This window comes from Melospiza georgiana, chromosome 2 (assembly GCF_028018845.1).
Source record: "Melospiza georgiana isolate bMelGeo1 chromosome 2, bMelGeo1.pri, whole genome shotgun sequence".
Lineage (NCBI taxonomy): Eukaryota > Metazoa > Chordata > Aves > Passeriformes > Passerellidae > Melospiza > Melospiza georgiana.
In genome coordinates this window covers 100,016,242-100,032,987 of record NC_080431.1, presented here as the reverse complement: position 1 = coordinate 100,032,987, position 16,746 = coordinate 100,016,242, and the positions used below count along the sequence as shown (strand labels likewise).

The 16,746-nt window shown below is 39.5% G+C and overlaps 1 protein-coding gene across 3 annotated transcripts in view; it reads right to left on the bottom strand.

Moving 5' to 3' along the window:
• Window positions 1-16,746, bottom strand: part of TBL1X (transducin beta like 1 X-linked) — a 239,746-nt gene that overhangs the window by 36,203 nt on the left and 186,797 nt on the right. For all 3 annotated transcript variants that reach the window (XM_058045172.1, XM_058045171.1, XM_058045173.1), the window contains one exon: window positions 710-855. In XM_058045172.1, the coding sequence (XP_057901155.1) occupies window positions 710-855 (146 nt within the window). The remainder of the gene's footprint in view (window positions 1-709; window positions 856-16,746) is intronic.

Genomic DNA, 16,746 nt, shown 5'->3' with positions numbered 1-16,746 from the left:
ATGTGTCAGGCTTCATTCCCTCTCAAAGCACCTCGTCTTTAAGGCTGGAAGGGCAAAACCACTGGCTTTTCCCACATCCCCTCTTTGTTTCCACTGGCAGCTCAAGGACAACAGGGACAGTCTGTGGCTGTTCATACAATATCTACAGAAAACCTGCACCTCAGCCACACTGAGAATTTACATGCAAGTGTTTCACCATGAACATGATGCCTCATCTCATATGATCTAGGCCAAAGTCACTCTCCAGTGACCTCTGTGGATTTCTGATCAGGCTTCTCATGGCTTGTGAACAGTGCTGCCTGCTAGGAGGTGTCAGGGAGTGAAGTTTTAACCCATGCTGCAGGTTTTTCCTGCCAAATTCTGCTATGACCTTGAAAACACAAGGCTGTAAGCACAGGTACTTTTTCTTGTTTGCTGCAAGAACCTGTACACCCTGGATTTGTTGGCTGGGGTAGCAGAAACACCATGAAACACCAGGTAAGCAGTGCAGAGAACACCTCCCTGCCACAGCTGAAAAACCAGAAACACGTTTCCATCTCAGAGCTTTCTGGCTTTCTGCTGGGATGGGGCAAAGCATGAGGAATAAAATTAAACCAGATGAGGAGAAGATGGGCAGTGGCTCGTGCTGGGGCTGCTGGGGTGTGCTGCTTGGCACATCCCAGCGGTGGCAGCGGTGGCAGCGGTGGCAGCTGGCAGCAGTGGCACTTACTTCGTTGATGCTGATCTCGGCCTCCACATACTGGAGCCCCTTCTGGAGGATGGAGATGAGTGCAGCAGGTGGCACTAGTGTTCCGTTGATGTTGGACTGGCTGATGTGGCTCTCGATACCGAAGGTAAAGGCCGAGTGGGAGAAACCTGAGAGCAGGAAAAGGAAGCCATGATATGAAATCTAAATGCACCAGCCAGATACACCTTCACGGTCTAAAAATAATTCTGTCTTGAGATCTAAGAGACGCTGCCGTGTAAGCAGGAGGGTGTGGGCTGGCTGCTCGGAGCTGGGGAGGTGAACCTCAGCCACCCGGCCTGCCCATCCCCCTCCCTCCCCCACATACAGGGCAAGCCATATAGATAGAAATGGAAATGCATGCACAGAAAAATAACTGCACTAACCGAAACACAGCCCCCCAGAACACGTAAACACCAGCAATCACCACAAGGGCAGGTCCAGCTAAAAAAAGCGCCTCAAATCTCCATTTCCCTTGCTGAATTTCAGTGCTGGGTGTTTGTGAAGCTGCACACTTAAATCCCTACTAGCATGCAAGTTGCATAAAATCAAGGCATAGATGCAGCTGACACAGAGGAGACATTCCCTTATACCAGGGAAAAGATTTCCAATCCTCTGCTCATTTATTGCTTAGTACAATATGATGGGCAGAGCTGTTAAAACGTGAAACCACAGAAAGGCCACCCCTGTAAACCTATTTTCTGTATGTGAACAGCAATAGCAAAAGTAATTAACTGGGATCTGCCACACAGCAGATGACAAGCTGAGGTGGCCTGTACTTCAGCCAGAAGTCTTTCTCTTCCCTGTTTCATTTTTGTCATTGTCTGCGTAAGTAAGTGGCAATGAAGGCGACAGCACTGAAAATTAAAGAATTTTGGCAGACAAATTTTAAAGAGTGCTGCCTTAAATTCTGTCTGAAGCTGCTCAGAACTGTTGCTGGGTATGGAGGCGAGCACTGCAGAGAGACTGTACAGAGGGGCAGCTGTGGGAGGGGGAGGGGGAACAGGATGTAGATATAACTGTAGGAACCCATTTATCATCACACTGTCTCCAGAGCATTAATCTAACATTAAAAGCCTTGGGGAAACCACCCATGCACTGCCTCAAACAGGAAGAGCTCTCATCGTCTCCACCAGCTAGACAAGAAAAAACAACAAACAACAAACCCCCCCAAAAAAGAAAAAGAAAGCAGCTTTCAAATGAAAATACTTCCGTTAAATATAGCTGTGCCTCTTCCCCTTGTCAACACCAGTTTCATTTATAGTTCTGTCCGTTAAGGGATTTCCCCTATATCACTGCAATGTCCAATTGTGTGCAGGCTGGGGATGTGATTTTGGGCTCGCTTGACAGTAGTGCTTTCTTTCTGTCTTTTCAAGATGCTTTTCCCAGCTAGCTCAATTATTAACACAGATAGCTAGCAAAAACAAGTTGAGAAACAGAATGCCTCCCACATTTGAAACCAAGGTATGTATTTCTCTGATTCTCCCCCTCCCCCTACACACTTTATTTTGCTGCTGCTTTTCTCTTTTTCCTGCTAACAGCTTCCACTCTCTCCTCTCCCACCCTAATTTCCCTTCCTGGCACTCTCCCAGTTTTGGGGGATGCTTTGGACACTTTTTAGGAAATGGCAGGTCCACTTATGAAGAGAATTCCATAGGACCACAAGGCATTAAAAAAGGACAGATAAAAACCCCCACTGAAAAACTGCAGTGTCATTTATGTAATCCCTAGGCCAATTTCTTATTCTGCATTGCTCTTTATGTCCTGGTCTAGTTTATGAGCTACTGGACCTCCAGCTGTGAAACAGACTGTAAGATCTGCAGGGCAGTGTTTTTCCCTGGTTATTAGTTTTATAGGACATCTAAGCACATTACTGGGAACCACAATGAGGAAGAGAAATCAAGCACTGAGCATACATAGCCTTCACCTGAGAGGTCTAGGGCCTTATCACTGAACACTGAAACCTCTATGTGTATCTATAAATATATGGCATAAAACTAGCCAGAATTAGAGAATCAGATTCCTCTTAATTTATATTTATGTGTATTTGAGTTAATCAACAATGGTAACACAACTTTCTTAAAACAGAATGAACATAAAAATACACGACAGATAAATCGTAAATCTAGGAAAATTGAGATGCCGTCCACGAGCACTAAAGGTGACTGCTAAAATGCCCAGCAGCTAGTTTCCAAGTCAACAGCTCAGAAAATTGTAACATGGTCTCTGATTGAAACAATAGGAGGATGGCATGAAAATGGCAACCAACAAACATGGAAGGAAAAAGTAAAAAAGTGGAAAACCACGACTGTGGATCTATGGCAGACATAAATCTTAAGTATGACATTTTACATCTCATTATTGTATTTCGTGTCTTACAGACTTTTTAGCTGGCTGCTGGCATATCTCAAGCCCCATCTTTGCCAGGAGACAGATGATTGTGCACACAGCTAAACCTCTTTGTTCAGTGCTGATCCCCAGAGAGCAACACAACTCACCTCACAGCATGAGAGAGAAGAAACTTTTCAGTACAAAACTCAGTTGTGTTTTTGCAATGAAACATGTTATTTTACTGTTTCTCTGGATGCTGAGAAACTATCACCAAAGCACCTGTTAGATGAGGGAACACAAAACTCCCGGTACGCTGTCACTGAGGAGCAACCTCACTCACACACTTCCAGCAGCTGTGAGCAACTTTCCTAAGATTTTATCAGACAAGATCCGATTAACAAAAATCAATGGCACAAAACTGTTTAAGTAGGTGCTGCTGGACACAGTACTCCTCACACCTCTTGAAAAAAAAGCAACCAATACAATTGTAATTAAAAAAAAAGCCAAAAAACCAACAGAAATATGCCAACCAGTCCTCCAATAGACAGCTAATTCCCTCCTGATTTCTTGTATTACCACAGCAGTTATATAAGGCTCATTTGAAAATAAACAGTTTTATAACCACCTCACATAGTCAAAAAAAAATCCTCAATGAAGCTGTACCTACATCAGGTTTCTGATAACACTGAAGAATCACCTGAGCTTTACTTTTATAGTTACCAGACATCATCAGTTCTCTTCAGGGCTCTGCACTGAACTACACTAAATTACACAGCAAAGCTGCAGCTCCATAGTTCAGTCTTATGAGAAGGTGATTTCTATCAAACAAAGGCAATTTTAAAAAAATGTTAGCTTGTTAACCTGGCTCTCCTTCTAAGATTGTGAAATACACTGGGGACACAAAGCCAAGACACAAGCACCACCCCCAGCCCCAGTCTGCCAAGGCAGTTGGGAGTGTGAGCAGAGACAGAAGGACCTCTGCAAGTGGGGATCTGAAGGAAGGATGCGGTGGGGGAGACATGAAATTACAGCAGACAAACTGAAAATGCCGTGGCAGCAGTGAAATGAACGAAAATTGCAAATCCGTGTCTGCGTGCATTCCTTCTCATAAATTCTGTCATCGGTGACTGCAAAAATCATTCCACAAAACAGTAACTTCTGTTCAAATAGCACCAGTAAACAAAATTTTAGTGCAATATACCCTTTGAAGACACATGCAGTGAGACTATGAGCTTTTGAGGTTAAAAGCATGAACACAAAAGGCTGAAGACAAGAAACAGGTTTCATAGCAGTGAGCCAGCTGCTATTGCTGTGACATGACCAGTGCCCTAAATGGCATCTTTCAGCAGACTTGAGAGAATGGCTTTCAGGTTTTTTCAGCCCCAAAAAAGATGGGAAAACAGAAACCATCAAGCTATGCATAATTTGTAACGACCTTATCATAAATGAAAAATATACCCATAGGAATAATGCAGAAAAAATTCTTGTGCAGAAAAAGTTCATCTTGGGATGATCTTGGTACGAATGGAGGTGACTTATAGTTGGACTTGAAGTATTTCACAGAGCATAAAAGCGGAGAAGAAATAATGAATGTAGAAAACAATTAATTAAATGACCCCCCAATCTCAAAAATTATTACACAAGTCGGAAACAGACTAGGAAACTGACTGCAATTTCTAATTGAGAGATTCCCACAGTTTTTTTGTACTGACAGTGGTAACAGGTCCTGGTTCTGTGCTATATCTTTTCCCACACTGAGGTGTCTGTATATACTCTCAGTGGTACATACACAGCCGTTTGGGAATTCTTGCCCTAGGCAGTGCCAAAAAATGCATATGTAGGACTGTGTTTTGCAAAATTTCACTGATAGGTTTTGCTATAACTGCAAAAACGGAGATGATGGAGGGTTTTTCCTTTGGCTGTTCCTTTTTCAGTTAGAAATGGCTTCCCTTTGAAGCTAGATTTGTCATTGATCATAAAATGACAAGGTTTTATTTAATGAACATAATGATGTTAGTTGCATGCTTGTTTGATCTGAAGGCTACATAGTTTTAATTGTTTGCAATATGCCGGGCTCACATCAGAAATGCCTGTCAATGTAGGTGTAGGAAAGGCAACTGGGGAGCCACACAGCCCAGGGAATGACTTTTCTTCTCCATTGATGTGTCTCATCTCTTCTGGGAGCAAGGCATTACGCCTCCTTTTAGACTCACACCTGGGGTGATGCTGAGTATTCCCCATGCTGGCTCATTTGGCACTCACAGCTCCAGGTAAAACTGACATCTACCAAGTGTTCCTTTAATTTTCCAATCTCTTTAGCACCACAAAAAGCTTGTCTTTGTAAAACTGCAGCCTTGAATTGTAGCAGTTACAGTACCTGCTGCTGTATTTGTACAGGTGAGGGGAATGACAAAGAGGGGTCTGTAAAAGCAAAGAACTTTGAACTGTTTCAGTCCTTACTGGTTACTGGGGATTTACTTTGGGGATGCCCTGATGAGCAATAGACAAGTGATCTGTTGAACAAGGTTTCTGTTTGTGAGCTAAGTGGACTTAGTTTTCTCGGGTTAACCTAAATAGTTTGCTGTACAGATAATTTTTAAAACCCAGGTGTTTTTCAGTTATTTGCGACTTATTTGGTTCAATTACTCACACTGTAAGATCCTTCACTGAAACATTTGCTATAGTACAATAAAACAGAGAATAGAGAATTATGAAAATCAAATTGCCTTTTTCATACACTTTGGGCATCTTGATGATGAACGCCCTCTACCCCAACACTGAATACAAGTAACAAGCCACTCCTACAAATCTTTGTATAACTAATGCTGAGTTTGGCCCTCTTTTCTGAAAAATAGTGACATTTCATATGGAGATCTGTGTCATTTCCTTCAATAAATTTTCCTATTTCTTTAACTGAAGCAGTCCAGACTGAGGTTTGCATATATAGAGATCTTAACTTCAATTTCTGGAGATCACTAAATTAGTGATGCTATTACTTTAAAAGAAATAGAGAAGAAAAACAAAAGAAAAGGAATAAACTACCTGACAATCCCTTCTTTTTCTCCAACAATTAAACATCTCCACATGGAAATAACCAGCACTTCTTGCTTAATTGATTTCTCTGCCATTGTGTTGCCTTTCTTTTTTGAAATTTCCAACACAAGCTCCTCCAGTCGTCACCTCTGAAGTAACACAGTGTTGCCTTTTAAAGTATTTGGCAGGTAGAGGAGACAAAAATGAACAAGGCTTTAGACATTATTAAAATGTCTGGCTCAGCAGAATCAACATGAAGCTGCTATAATGGGATCCACCCGCAATCTCAAGTTTTCTGGCTGCAGTAGATCCTGTGTTCCTTAAAGTAAGTCTTGCAGCTGGCACTACTGCTGAGACTTTGACCACAGGACAATTCAGACAAGAACAGAAGGCCTGTATAGCTATACAGGCTGCAGGGCAAAAAAAAAATGTTTGTGAGGGGCAAAGGAAAGTCATCTTTATGACCATAAATGGGTATATGGGCAAAATTCCCAGGAGATTCAGACACATCAAGTAGAAATATTCCACTACATTATGAGTCAAAAGAAAATCACGCGCAGGAGGAGCAGACGTCCACCCGCAATCCCATCAGCTGCTCCGCCGCGTTACCAAACCCGAGGAGCTCCAAAGCTGCCTGCACAACTGCCTGCCAAAGAAACCAGATGCAAGCAGGAGAAAAACATTTCATCCCAAGTTTGACGTCTGGTCCTGGGAGTGCCATGGGAGCAGGAAGGCAAGAAGGGCAGAGTGGTGCAATGTGGTGTTCTGAAATAAATTAGAGCCCCAGCAAGCAGCTCAAAAAAGGTCCAAAAAAATACAAAAAAACCCAGTGAAATGTGACCATGAACAGAACAATTTCCTCCAAAAACTAATGATGGACAAACAACACAGTCAGTGTTAAATGAAGACTTTTGTAGGTCTAGATTTATCAGTGTACAGAAGCAAGGCACATGTATCACTTAACAGCAGATTTGAATGCAATTTCTGTATGCAAAACCAAGGGCAAACAACTTAAGTTAGAGCAACTGTATTTTCTTAATTCAGGGCCTAGCACATGCTAGTTCCTGAGGCAAGTGATGTAATTTCTTTCCATTGCCTGAGAGAATATAGTGATGCTCTTCACTGTACTTGACTGTAGTTGCCATTTATATGATGCACTGAGAACTGAGAATGCAACATGGATCCCTATCCCTGCTTTTCCTGAGATTTTTTGTCTAAACTTAATTATGTATCCATAAAAATATGGTCATAAACTCCCAGTGTACATATATGTGAAGGCTTTACTAAACGGGCAACTGGTTTCTTGGAAATATGTTTGGTCACACTAAGTGTCTGGTGCCTTAAGTCACTGGTAACAATTACAAAAAATAACAGTGGACAAGAATCCTCTGCCAGTTCTTGTTTGTCGTTCACAGCAGACTGAGATTCTTCTCTTAGTTGAGGTTTCTGTTTCTCAGTAATACATCCCATAGTATCTGTCTGTTTTTGGCAGTGTCTGCTTATTTTGAAGACTTACCTTTGCAATTACATAAAGGGCTTAACAAGGACACACATTAGCAATTTAAAATAGAGAACTGCAATTGGAATATATTTTTAGAAGAACCAGCTGAACAATAGGGCTTGCACATTTGTTTCAAGATTAGGATTGCTAAATGATTAAAATTATTTCCAGAGCCCTGGGAAATGTGTTCAGTATTACAAACTCTTTCACAGTCACTGGGAAATATAAAGGATTCCTAGCTGTAGGTAAAATTACAGTATGTCTAGCTACCCAAAGTTTTACAGTTGTGATTATTCACTAATATTAAACGTTACGCCCTTTTCTCTTGGATATTGGACCTGTTCACCTTCTGCCAAGAATTCAGAGTAAATGTCTACTACCCAAAATTATTTTATTATGTGCCAAAGAATGTTTTTGGCAGGTACTTTTTTTCTTTTTCATGTGGGAAAGTATGTTGGAAAAGATTAATACAACTTGGAAATGATCTTTTGATGAGTGGTACTTGGCACTCGCTGTTTAAGCCTTTCTGAGGGCTGCAAATTAACAAAGAGAGAAATACGATACAGACAGAAAACAGAGCACAAGCAATGGAAAGAGGAACTTATAAAAAGCTCTTGAAAACAAGGTCTGAAGTAATCCTGTTTCACTCACTCTGTGTAAATGAGAATGAAAGCTGTAAGTAAGTATCAGTACAGATCTAGCAATTTACTGCAACTATGGGCAAAGTTTGAAACAGCTAACAAAGGCCACAAGGATGAAAATAATCTTTAATTTCTGAATTCATGGGATGTTGTTATCTTTTAGCTGGGATGTTGTTATCTTTTAGCCCTGTCTGTGCAACCAAACATCTAAAGAAAGAGATATACATAAAATTAGGGATAATGTTTATAGAACAGACTTCCAGAGTCGTATATACTCTCCTTAAGCTATGCTCTCTCTGTTTTAACATACACCCTGAGTGGTGGCAAGTGGGACACCTCAGGTGACACTCAGGGGACATTCAGGACCTGACACCAGGAAGGGCTTTGTGGATGGTGACTACAAACAGAGCCCTAACACAGGATGGCTGTGAGGAGGGGTGTCTGCAAGCACCACGGCTGAACATTCTCAGCTCAGAGGTTATTAGCAAAACTTGCAAAGCTCCCCTGGGCCTGGAGACTCAAATTGAAAAGCAATAAAGTGAGAAATGTGTAGGACTGCACTGGTTTTACCAGCAAAGTCATCTTGACCTTTAGACATCTGTCTTCTACCCCACATGCTATTTTCTTAATACCCAAAAATACTGTGTTTTTGCAAGCTTTAAAAAACAGGACATGAAGTGATCAGAACCAAAATTCGTGCCATGGAATAAATTTGTAAAGGTGTAATTGTTTATGTTTGTGTAACTTCAAAATCACTGTGTTTGCTCAGTGTCCAATATCCAATCCTGTATGGCAACTTTCAGGCCAAAGAAAAATTGAAATAGCCACGTTTAGAAAACTGTGAAGAGACCTAGAAGGAAATATGAGGTAAGCAGGCTTTTTTGCAAATGGCAAAACCCCAAAATACAGTGTATTTCTTTCCTTCACATGAAGTTAAAAATTCTGCACCACTTATGAAACAGGGTAAATAGAATAAATTTTCAAAAAGACCTCTTGAACTGCACCACAAAGCATTTGAAAATATTGTTTATGCATTTGTATATAAAGAGATATCTGGTCACAAAAGTCACAAGTCTGTGCATATAAAACAATAAAAATGGGTCTCATACAGACTATTAAATTATTTTGAAATGTACCAGAACAAAGTAGGATAAACCCAAAACCTTCTTTACATGTAAAAGTATTTTGTCAAGCCAACCATCAAACACTGCTAGTACATATTTATTGCTCTATGAAAAAAGTGTCCAATTTGCTTTGGACTTGCACAGGTGCTCAGCTTCATCCTTTCCAAGATCTGTAGCTTTGTTAAGTTTAAACAAAAATGTTTTGGGAACTGTAGCTCAATAAAGCTTGTTGCCTTCTAATGTTGACCCTGATTTTCTTAAAATACATTTATTGTTTACAAAGAGAATAAATCTTTACTAGCAGAGAAGAAACTGCATAATAATACAGCTCTTATTTTAGAAATGGATTTGTCTTTTCAGCATAATGCATTTTCAAATAATGAAGTATAATTTCAAATTCAGAGTAAGGCCCACTGTTTCTGGAACCATACAGTCACTGCCTTCCCAGTTTAAAAGGAAAACAGAAAAGTGGAACAGATATAAAAAAAAAGGAGTTGAGGTTTATTAAAATACCTTAAATACCCTTTTGATAATATACTATTTTACTACAAAAATATTATGCTGGAGGCATTATATGTATATATATATATATAATATTATATGAAATATGTGTTGTTACAGATGGTTTCATGTCATATAGGAACATTCATTTTGAGGTGACTTTCATGAAATTTAAAGCAAACCATTTTTTGGGTCAAATTTCTTAATTGTTCTTATCCAAGAGTCACTTTAACATGTATTGTATTCCTAGAACAACACTGTGGCCTTATTTATCTAAAATAATTCATGAAAACTCTAGTGACTTTTGGTTCTATGGTTCTTGGCTGGCCCTACAGCCAACTTTCAATAAATCAGAGATCTGGACCAAACCTGAAGTTATTTTATTTTAATTGAGTAGGCTGGCCCTAAAAAGGAAAATGCATCATATAAATAGGACTGCATGCCCACAAATCAGGTCTGTGCTAAACCATGAGAATTAAAAGCAGTGTTGGTTTTGCTCTGAAGTATTGTACAGCTGAAAAGCTGAAAGAATCCCTGCCTTGAGTTTTAACACCAGTATAAAAGTATAAAGGTGTAAATTTTAATTAACCAGTTCCTGAAAAATATTGTTAGTATCTCATTCATCCTGCTTTTAGGGATATATATTCACCCATAAATTCATAAACAGCACTCTGAAATAATTGAAAAAGAATGTTAAATATTGTCCCAGCACCCATGTAATACATTTTACTCAGCAGATTTCAGTACCTTTTAGGCCAAGAAACATTCAAAATCTGCTGAGGTACTGCCCATAGTATTAATTTTGCTTTCAAACAGGAAAATTGAGGGACAGAAACTTTAGGGTGAGGTATAAACACTCAGTCTTCATGTATGCCCTTGAAAAATGTACCATCACTTTATTTATCAGTAATGCCTGGCCAGCACAGGAGGAGCTGCGCAAAGGGAAGGCCAGAAGTGTCCTTACTCTGTGAGCCACAGTCACCCCGTGCTGCAGGCCCAAGAGACTGTGCTAACACACATATCAACACAAATAATGCAGCCACAGATTGCTACTGGATCTACACTAAAATGTGTGTTTTATCTTTGCCTGGCAGGCTGTCATTTCAAGGATGCATTTTTCCCTCAGCAAACACAAGGTCTCCCATCACTGCTGCGTGCAGAGCCTTGGGAACACAGCAGGGGCTGCCCTGCAAACCCTCCTCTACAGGTTGTTTAAAACATCTTTGAGGCTCTCCAGTGCTGAGCAGGAGCTTGGACTACTTGAACACGAGCCAGCCATGTGCCCTTGCAGCAGAGAAAGCCAAGAGCATGCTGAGCTGTACCACAAAAAGCACTGCCAGAGGGTCACTGGGGGGGATGCTCACCCTCTGCTCAGCGCTGCTGAGACACAGCAGTGCCATATCCACATCTGGGCTCCCCAGCATGAGAGAGACAGGGATGCACTGGGGAGAACCCAGTGAAATACAACCCATAACCATAAAGATGATCAATGGACTGGTGCATCTGCCATACAAGGAGAGGCTGAGAGAGCTGGGGCTGCTCAGCCTGGAGAAGACATGGCTCACAGATGGCTTATCCTCTGTGCAAAAATACCTGAGAGAGGTGCAAAGAGGATGGACACTTTTTCCACTGTGATAGAAGGCATTCAGCACGAAATGAAACATGTGACATTTCCCTGAAACACAGCAAATCATTTTTTACTATGAGGGTGATAGAAGCATTGGAACTGGCTGTCCAGTGAAGTGGTGGACTCTCAATCCTTAGGAGATATTCAAAACCCAACTGGACACAGCCCTGGGAAACCTGGTGCAGCCAACCCTGTTCTGAGCAGAGGAGATGGATTAGATGATCTCCAATGGCCCCTGCCAACCTGAACTATTCACTGATTCTGCCATCTCCTGAGATACTATCCAGATTGAACCCTCCTACGATCCTAATGAGCCAAATTGCAACAAAACATAAAAAAAGGCAAAAGAAAAATCATTATCCAGTGACTCTGCCATCAGTGCACACTATTGCTTTTACTGCCACACTGGACAATTGCCTTTATTGACCAAGTGATTCATCCTTCTAATGAGTTATTCTTCAAGGTTTAAATTTTAATAATTTCAGAAAAAAACATTCACTGTGTATTCCTCTTCTACCTCGCAGCAGTCTTCCTACACAAAGGAAGCAGTTAGCTTTGAAGCAAATTTAGCTGACCTATATATGCCAATCTTTCATGCTTTGCTTAATCTGAATTATTTTCAACATGCACGTCTCTCGTCTGTGACTCAGGGACTCTGTGCCATACACAGTTGTTCAAAACACACTCTAAACATACCTCATGCAGGCAAAGTATGGACTTCAGAGAAAAATTACACAGGCTTATGTAAGTAAAGACTGTTGCATCAGGCACCAATTCAAAAGAACAGAGAATATAATCTTCAATCATTCCCTACTGCCTGAGAACTTACGCAAGCAAACTGTGATATTTACATTTTTTGTACAATTTCTAGGTTGAAAAAGAAAACTATTCAATAAGAAAATGTAGTTTTCCTTCAAATTTTGTTGCTTCCTTTTCAAAAAATTGCAAATGCCATTGGGGAAAAAAAGTAATTTAGTACTATTCCAACTATTAGTATTTAGTTTCATCTCAAGGACGAAATCCCAGAAACATCATAATATCCACATTTTGGATAATTTCTCTCATAATTTCCAAAGGCAAAATGACAGCAAAATGCCTTGGATGTGGTTAATAGCAAAGGCACATATTTGTACATGCCTAACTACAAAGAGTTTTGTGATTCACAGAAACCCTTTGCTCTGTGCCCTTGAATCGATGCTTAAAACCTGAAAGAAAATCTTTTTCTCTAGGAAAACAAGAAAATCTGTCAACTATGAACCAGACAGACCAATGTGCTGCTAAAATCCTGAATTTACAGAGGGGGAAAAACTTTTTTTATTAGCTGTATTCATTTTCATGGCTGGGAAGAAAACAAATGAAAATTCCAAAGTAAAATGGTAAATTGTCCCAAGCCAGCATCTAAAAACGTCATTGATATGTTTTTTTACAAAAGCATCTAGCTACTGTTTTTATTGTCTTAGATGTGGTACAGACTGTACATGGCGCAGATTATACAGTGGGGAACAGTTATCAAGGATGTGTCATAAAACACGGAAAAATTCAAATCAAAAGTAAAAATTTGAGTGAAAATGGAAGCTTACACAATCTTAACTCTAAGCAGTCATTGCAAGACATTTTTCACAGCAAGTGTTCTACTAGAGAACAGTGTAAGCCACAGGCAACTGGGGATCTGATTTTCAGACAAGAATTCCAGACTGCAGCATGCATATCAATGCTAGAAAAGGAACACTGTTAAATGACCAATGCATCAAAAATACTCCATTTGAAAAGCTGTAATAACTGAATTGACATGTTGGGCTGGGTAGGGAAGGTAATTTATTGTAGCATTTGGACAGACAGGATTTGCACTTACAACAGATGGCAACACATTTTAGATGAAGAAGTATGTGAGACATTTGATTTCCCTTTGGTTTTGCCATCCTCCCTCAACTCTTAGAAATTTCCTTGGGATCCTCATCACTCCTCATTGCATTGTACTGCTCTGACTTTCATTCCAAAAGACAAATAATTATCTGTTTCTCTTTTGGAAAAAACAGAACAGGAAAACTCTACATTATGAATTGTGTATTTTTTTTTCAAAAACTTTTTTTTTCAAAAAGAAACCCAACAGAAAGTCTATGTCAGTAATGAAGATGGCTGCTAGCAACAGCACGCTTCTCAGGTGTTTAAAGAGGTGCAAAGTTAATACAACTAATATTATTCTTATATTATTATTATTATGTTAGTCTTAATATTATCTACTATTAATTGTAATTAACATAATTTGGATGCCAGAACTGTGGCTACACTTAGGTATAGCTTGTTTCACTTTCATCAATGGACCTGCTTTGCTGATCTAACTGCATCCAGCACAGGAGTGTGATTTTGTGTGCTCCTACCTCCACACTGGCTGTACACTCTAAGATAGATGCACCCAACTGGGGCCAACATTTCATTTAAAGGCGCACTTTGTATCAAGACACCTCCAAATAAATGTAACCTGACTTTAAGAAGTTTGACTCCTGAGATAAACAATGGTTGAAAGGCCTCAGCACTTTTAAGAATGGACTTTAAATTGTGCACCACAAATATTCATAATAAAAAAGGAGAAAACTAGACACTGCAATACTTGACTTTGGATAGGAAGAGATAACCTTGAACCGAAAATAAACACTTTTTGTATCTCAAGAAAGGGGCATTGATGGTCTTACTGGGGAAGTGGTTAACACCTAAGTCACCTTCATGGTGAAGTTCCTATGGCATTAAGCCACAGAGCATAAATGGAAATTATGATAGATGGCTTTGATTTTCTGGGCAGAGATAAGCACTGAGACAGTCACCTGTGAGAAAACTATTTACTTAGTTATTTAAATTATTTTAATACAGCTAAACATTTAGAGCCTTAACCTGTCCCCATTCTGTCCTGTAAGGGAGGAATTTGGCTGCACTGCCCCTGGAGCAGGCAGCCCCTGGAGCATCCTCTCCAGCCTGCTCCTCCAGCAGCAGGCAGCTCAAAGCAGTCTCCCTGGCTGTATTTTTTTCTGTTAAACCCCATTATCAGTCAGTGTAACTCACCAAATGCCACAACTTACTATTTCATTCCATCTGCAGATGTACTTGGTAATCATTTTATATTTCCTTCCAGGTAACCAATAAAGCTGATGAACAGCCTTATGCCAAGAAGAGATGCCTGTGAGTTCCCACTAGAAGTAACCCTTGAGATGAATACTCCCCAGCTATAATCACTTTTCAAGATGTTTCTATTCCCCCATTTTTAATCCATTTGGTAACTCTGGATTACGCTGATTTTACTCTGTTATTTCATTTTGGTTTTAACCACTGTGTCAACAAGACTAAATAAATGTCATAAAATAGTCCAAGTGTATTAATGTCAGCACAGCTATCTCTGTCAATTTCATTTCTGATCTTGGAAAAAAGCAGTATCAAGTATGTTTGACAAGATCTATTATCCATAAGAACTTGCTGGCTGGCATTTGCCATGATGTCATCTCTTCAGATTTGTTGAAGATATTTAGTCTCAGCATTCCAATGACTGTCCTTGACCTATAGTTACCTGTACCATCTTATTTAACCTTTAAAAATTCTGGCACAACATTTGCTTTTTCCAGTTCACTGAAACTCTCCTCAGTATGCCAAGATTTGTTAAAAAGCAACAATAATGGTTTAGACAGTTCAACGCTATTAATTCTCTCCTGTGCAAGGCTTCTGATCTGACAGAAAATTAAGGAGGAAATATATAGTTACTGAAATTCACTTCTAGCTTCAAGTTTACAAGAGCTGAACTCCTACTAGAATCACCTGCCAGCATTTTCATAATGAACTGTAGAGCTCCCTTCAGCATCTTTGCTACAATGCTTCAAAGGATCTCAAGTGCTCCTGTACCTCGCAGATGCAAAATACATGAAATAGTATGGGGACATTTTGCCTTTTTTTTTTCTCTTTTGTTATTTCTCTCTTCCTCCTATCATTTGCCTAGATGTTATGGAAAAGCCTGGAAGTTTTACATGATCAGATTTTTTTCAGATACGTGAAAAAAAGAATTGAACTTTTGTGTGGCCTTGTAAGCAACATTCATGGTTGTGTCTGATAAAATTTTTAGAAGCTTTGGTTTCAGCTAATGTTAACAAATCATCAGTGTAATAACCCTGCTTTTGGCAAACTCCTTAAACTGTAGGGGTTTGAACTCAGACTGTATTTTAACACTAGCCCTTTAAATCTGGCCTGCATTATTTCTGAAGCTGTGGAGTAAATATCTTTCATTTGCTGTTGTGTCTTTTATAGTCACCAGTGGAAAGCCAAAATGCTGAATAACAGTTTCTGTCTTATTGCCTTACTTCATCTGAAAATACAGATATAAAAACCTTTTGGAAAAAACGATGATAGCAGTAAAAAAGGTTCAAACCTAATGTAAGAAGCTTTTTAACAGATTCATCACTGGTTACAGTTCTAGTTTGCTGAATGGAATTCCTAACAAACTGCCAGGTATATCTACTACATCCATATCTAACATCTAGATTTAAATATGCTCAGATTGAAGCATATTGGAATATTTCTTCAAATATTTAACCTCAATTTCCACTCTCTTATGTGTATAAAATACACAGAACAGTGGAAATATGATGTTTTTGTGTATGTCTTCAGTATGTGTGGATCAAATAATAAAAATTTTTGACCCTCTAGATAAGAATGTAAGAGCAGTACAACTTGCCATTAACATATAAATTTGCATGTTAAGTTCCCTGTAAAATGGCAAAAGTGATTGCTTGCTTGTGGGAGATGTTACCTAGAGTAACTTTCCCCTCACATTTGGCTGATCCCACCATTCTTGACTGACTTTGCAAAGCTTCCTGAATCACTACACAACACTAACTCACCTCCTCATGTATCAAGAGGGACAAAAACGTTGGGTTTTTTCCACATCAGGAAAAGCTACTGCATTAATACACTGTTATGCAGAATTTCCTATAACCCAAACATAACAATGTAAAGTAACTCCAGGATTCTTTATCTTTGATTACATCCATTGGTGCATTGCTATAATGTCGAAGAGCTCTTAGTGCTGTACACAATGGCTTGTCTTTAAAAGTAAACTTTGTCTGGACAAAATTTTAGTTTTGATACTTCCTCTTTTTCTTTCATCTGTTTGCACACCAGATCTAGACAACTTTTTATAAGCTCCATTATTAGAGAGTGTGAGACAACAGCTAACACAGGCCAACTATGGACTCCCAAAGAACTGTTTCAAAAAACCAAACCATGCAGAA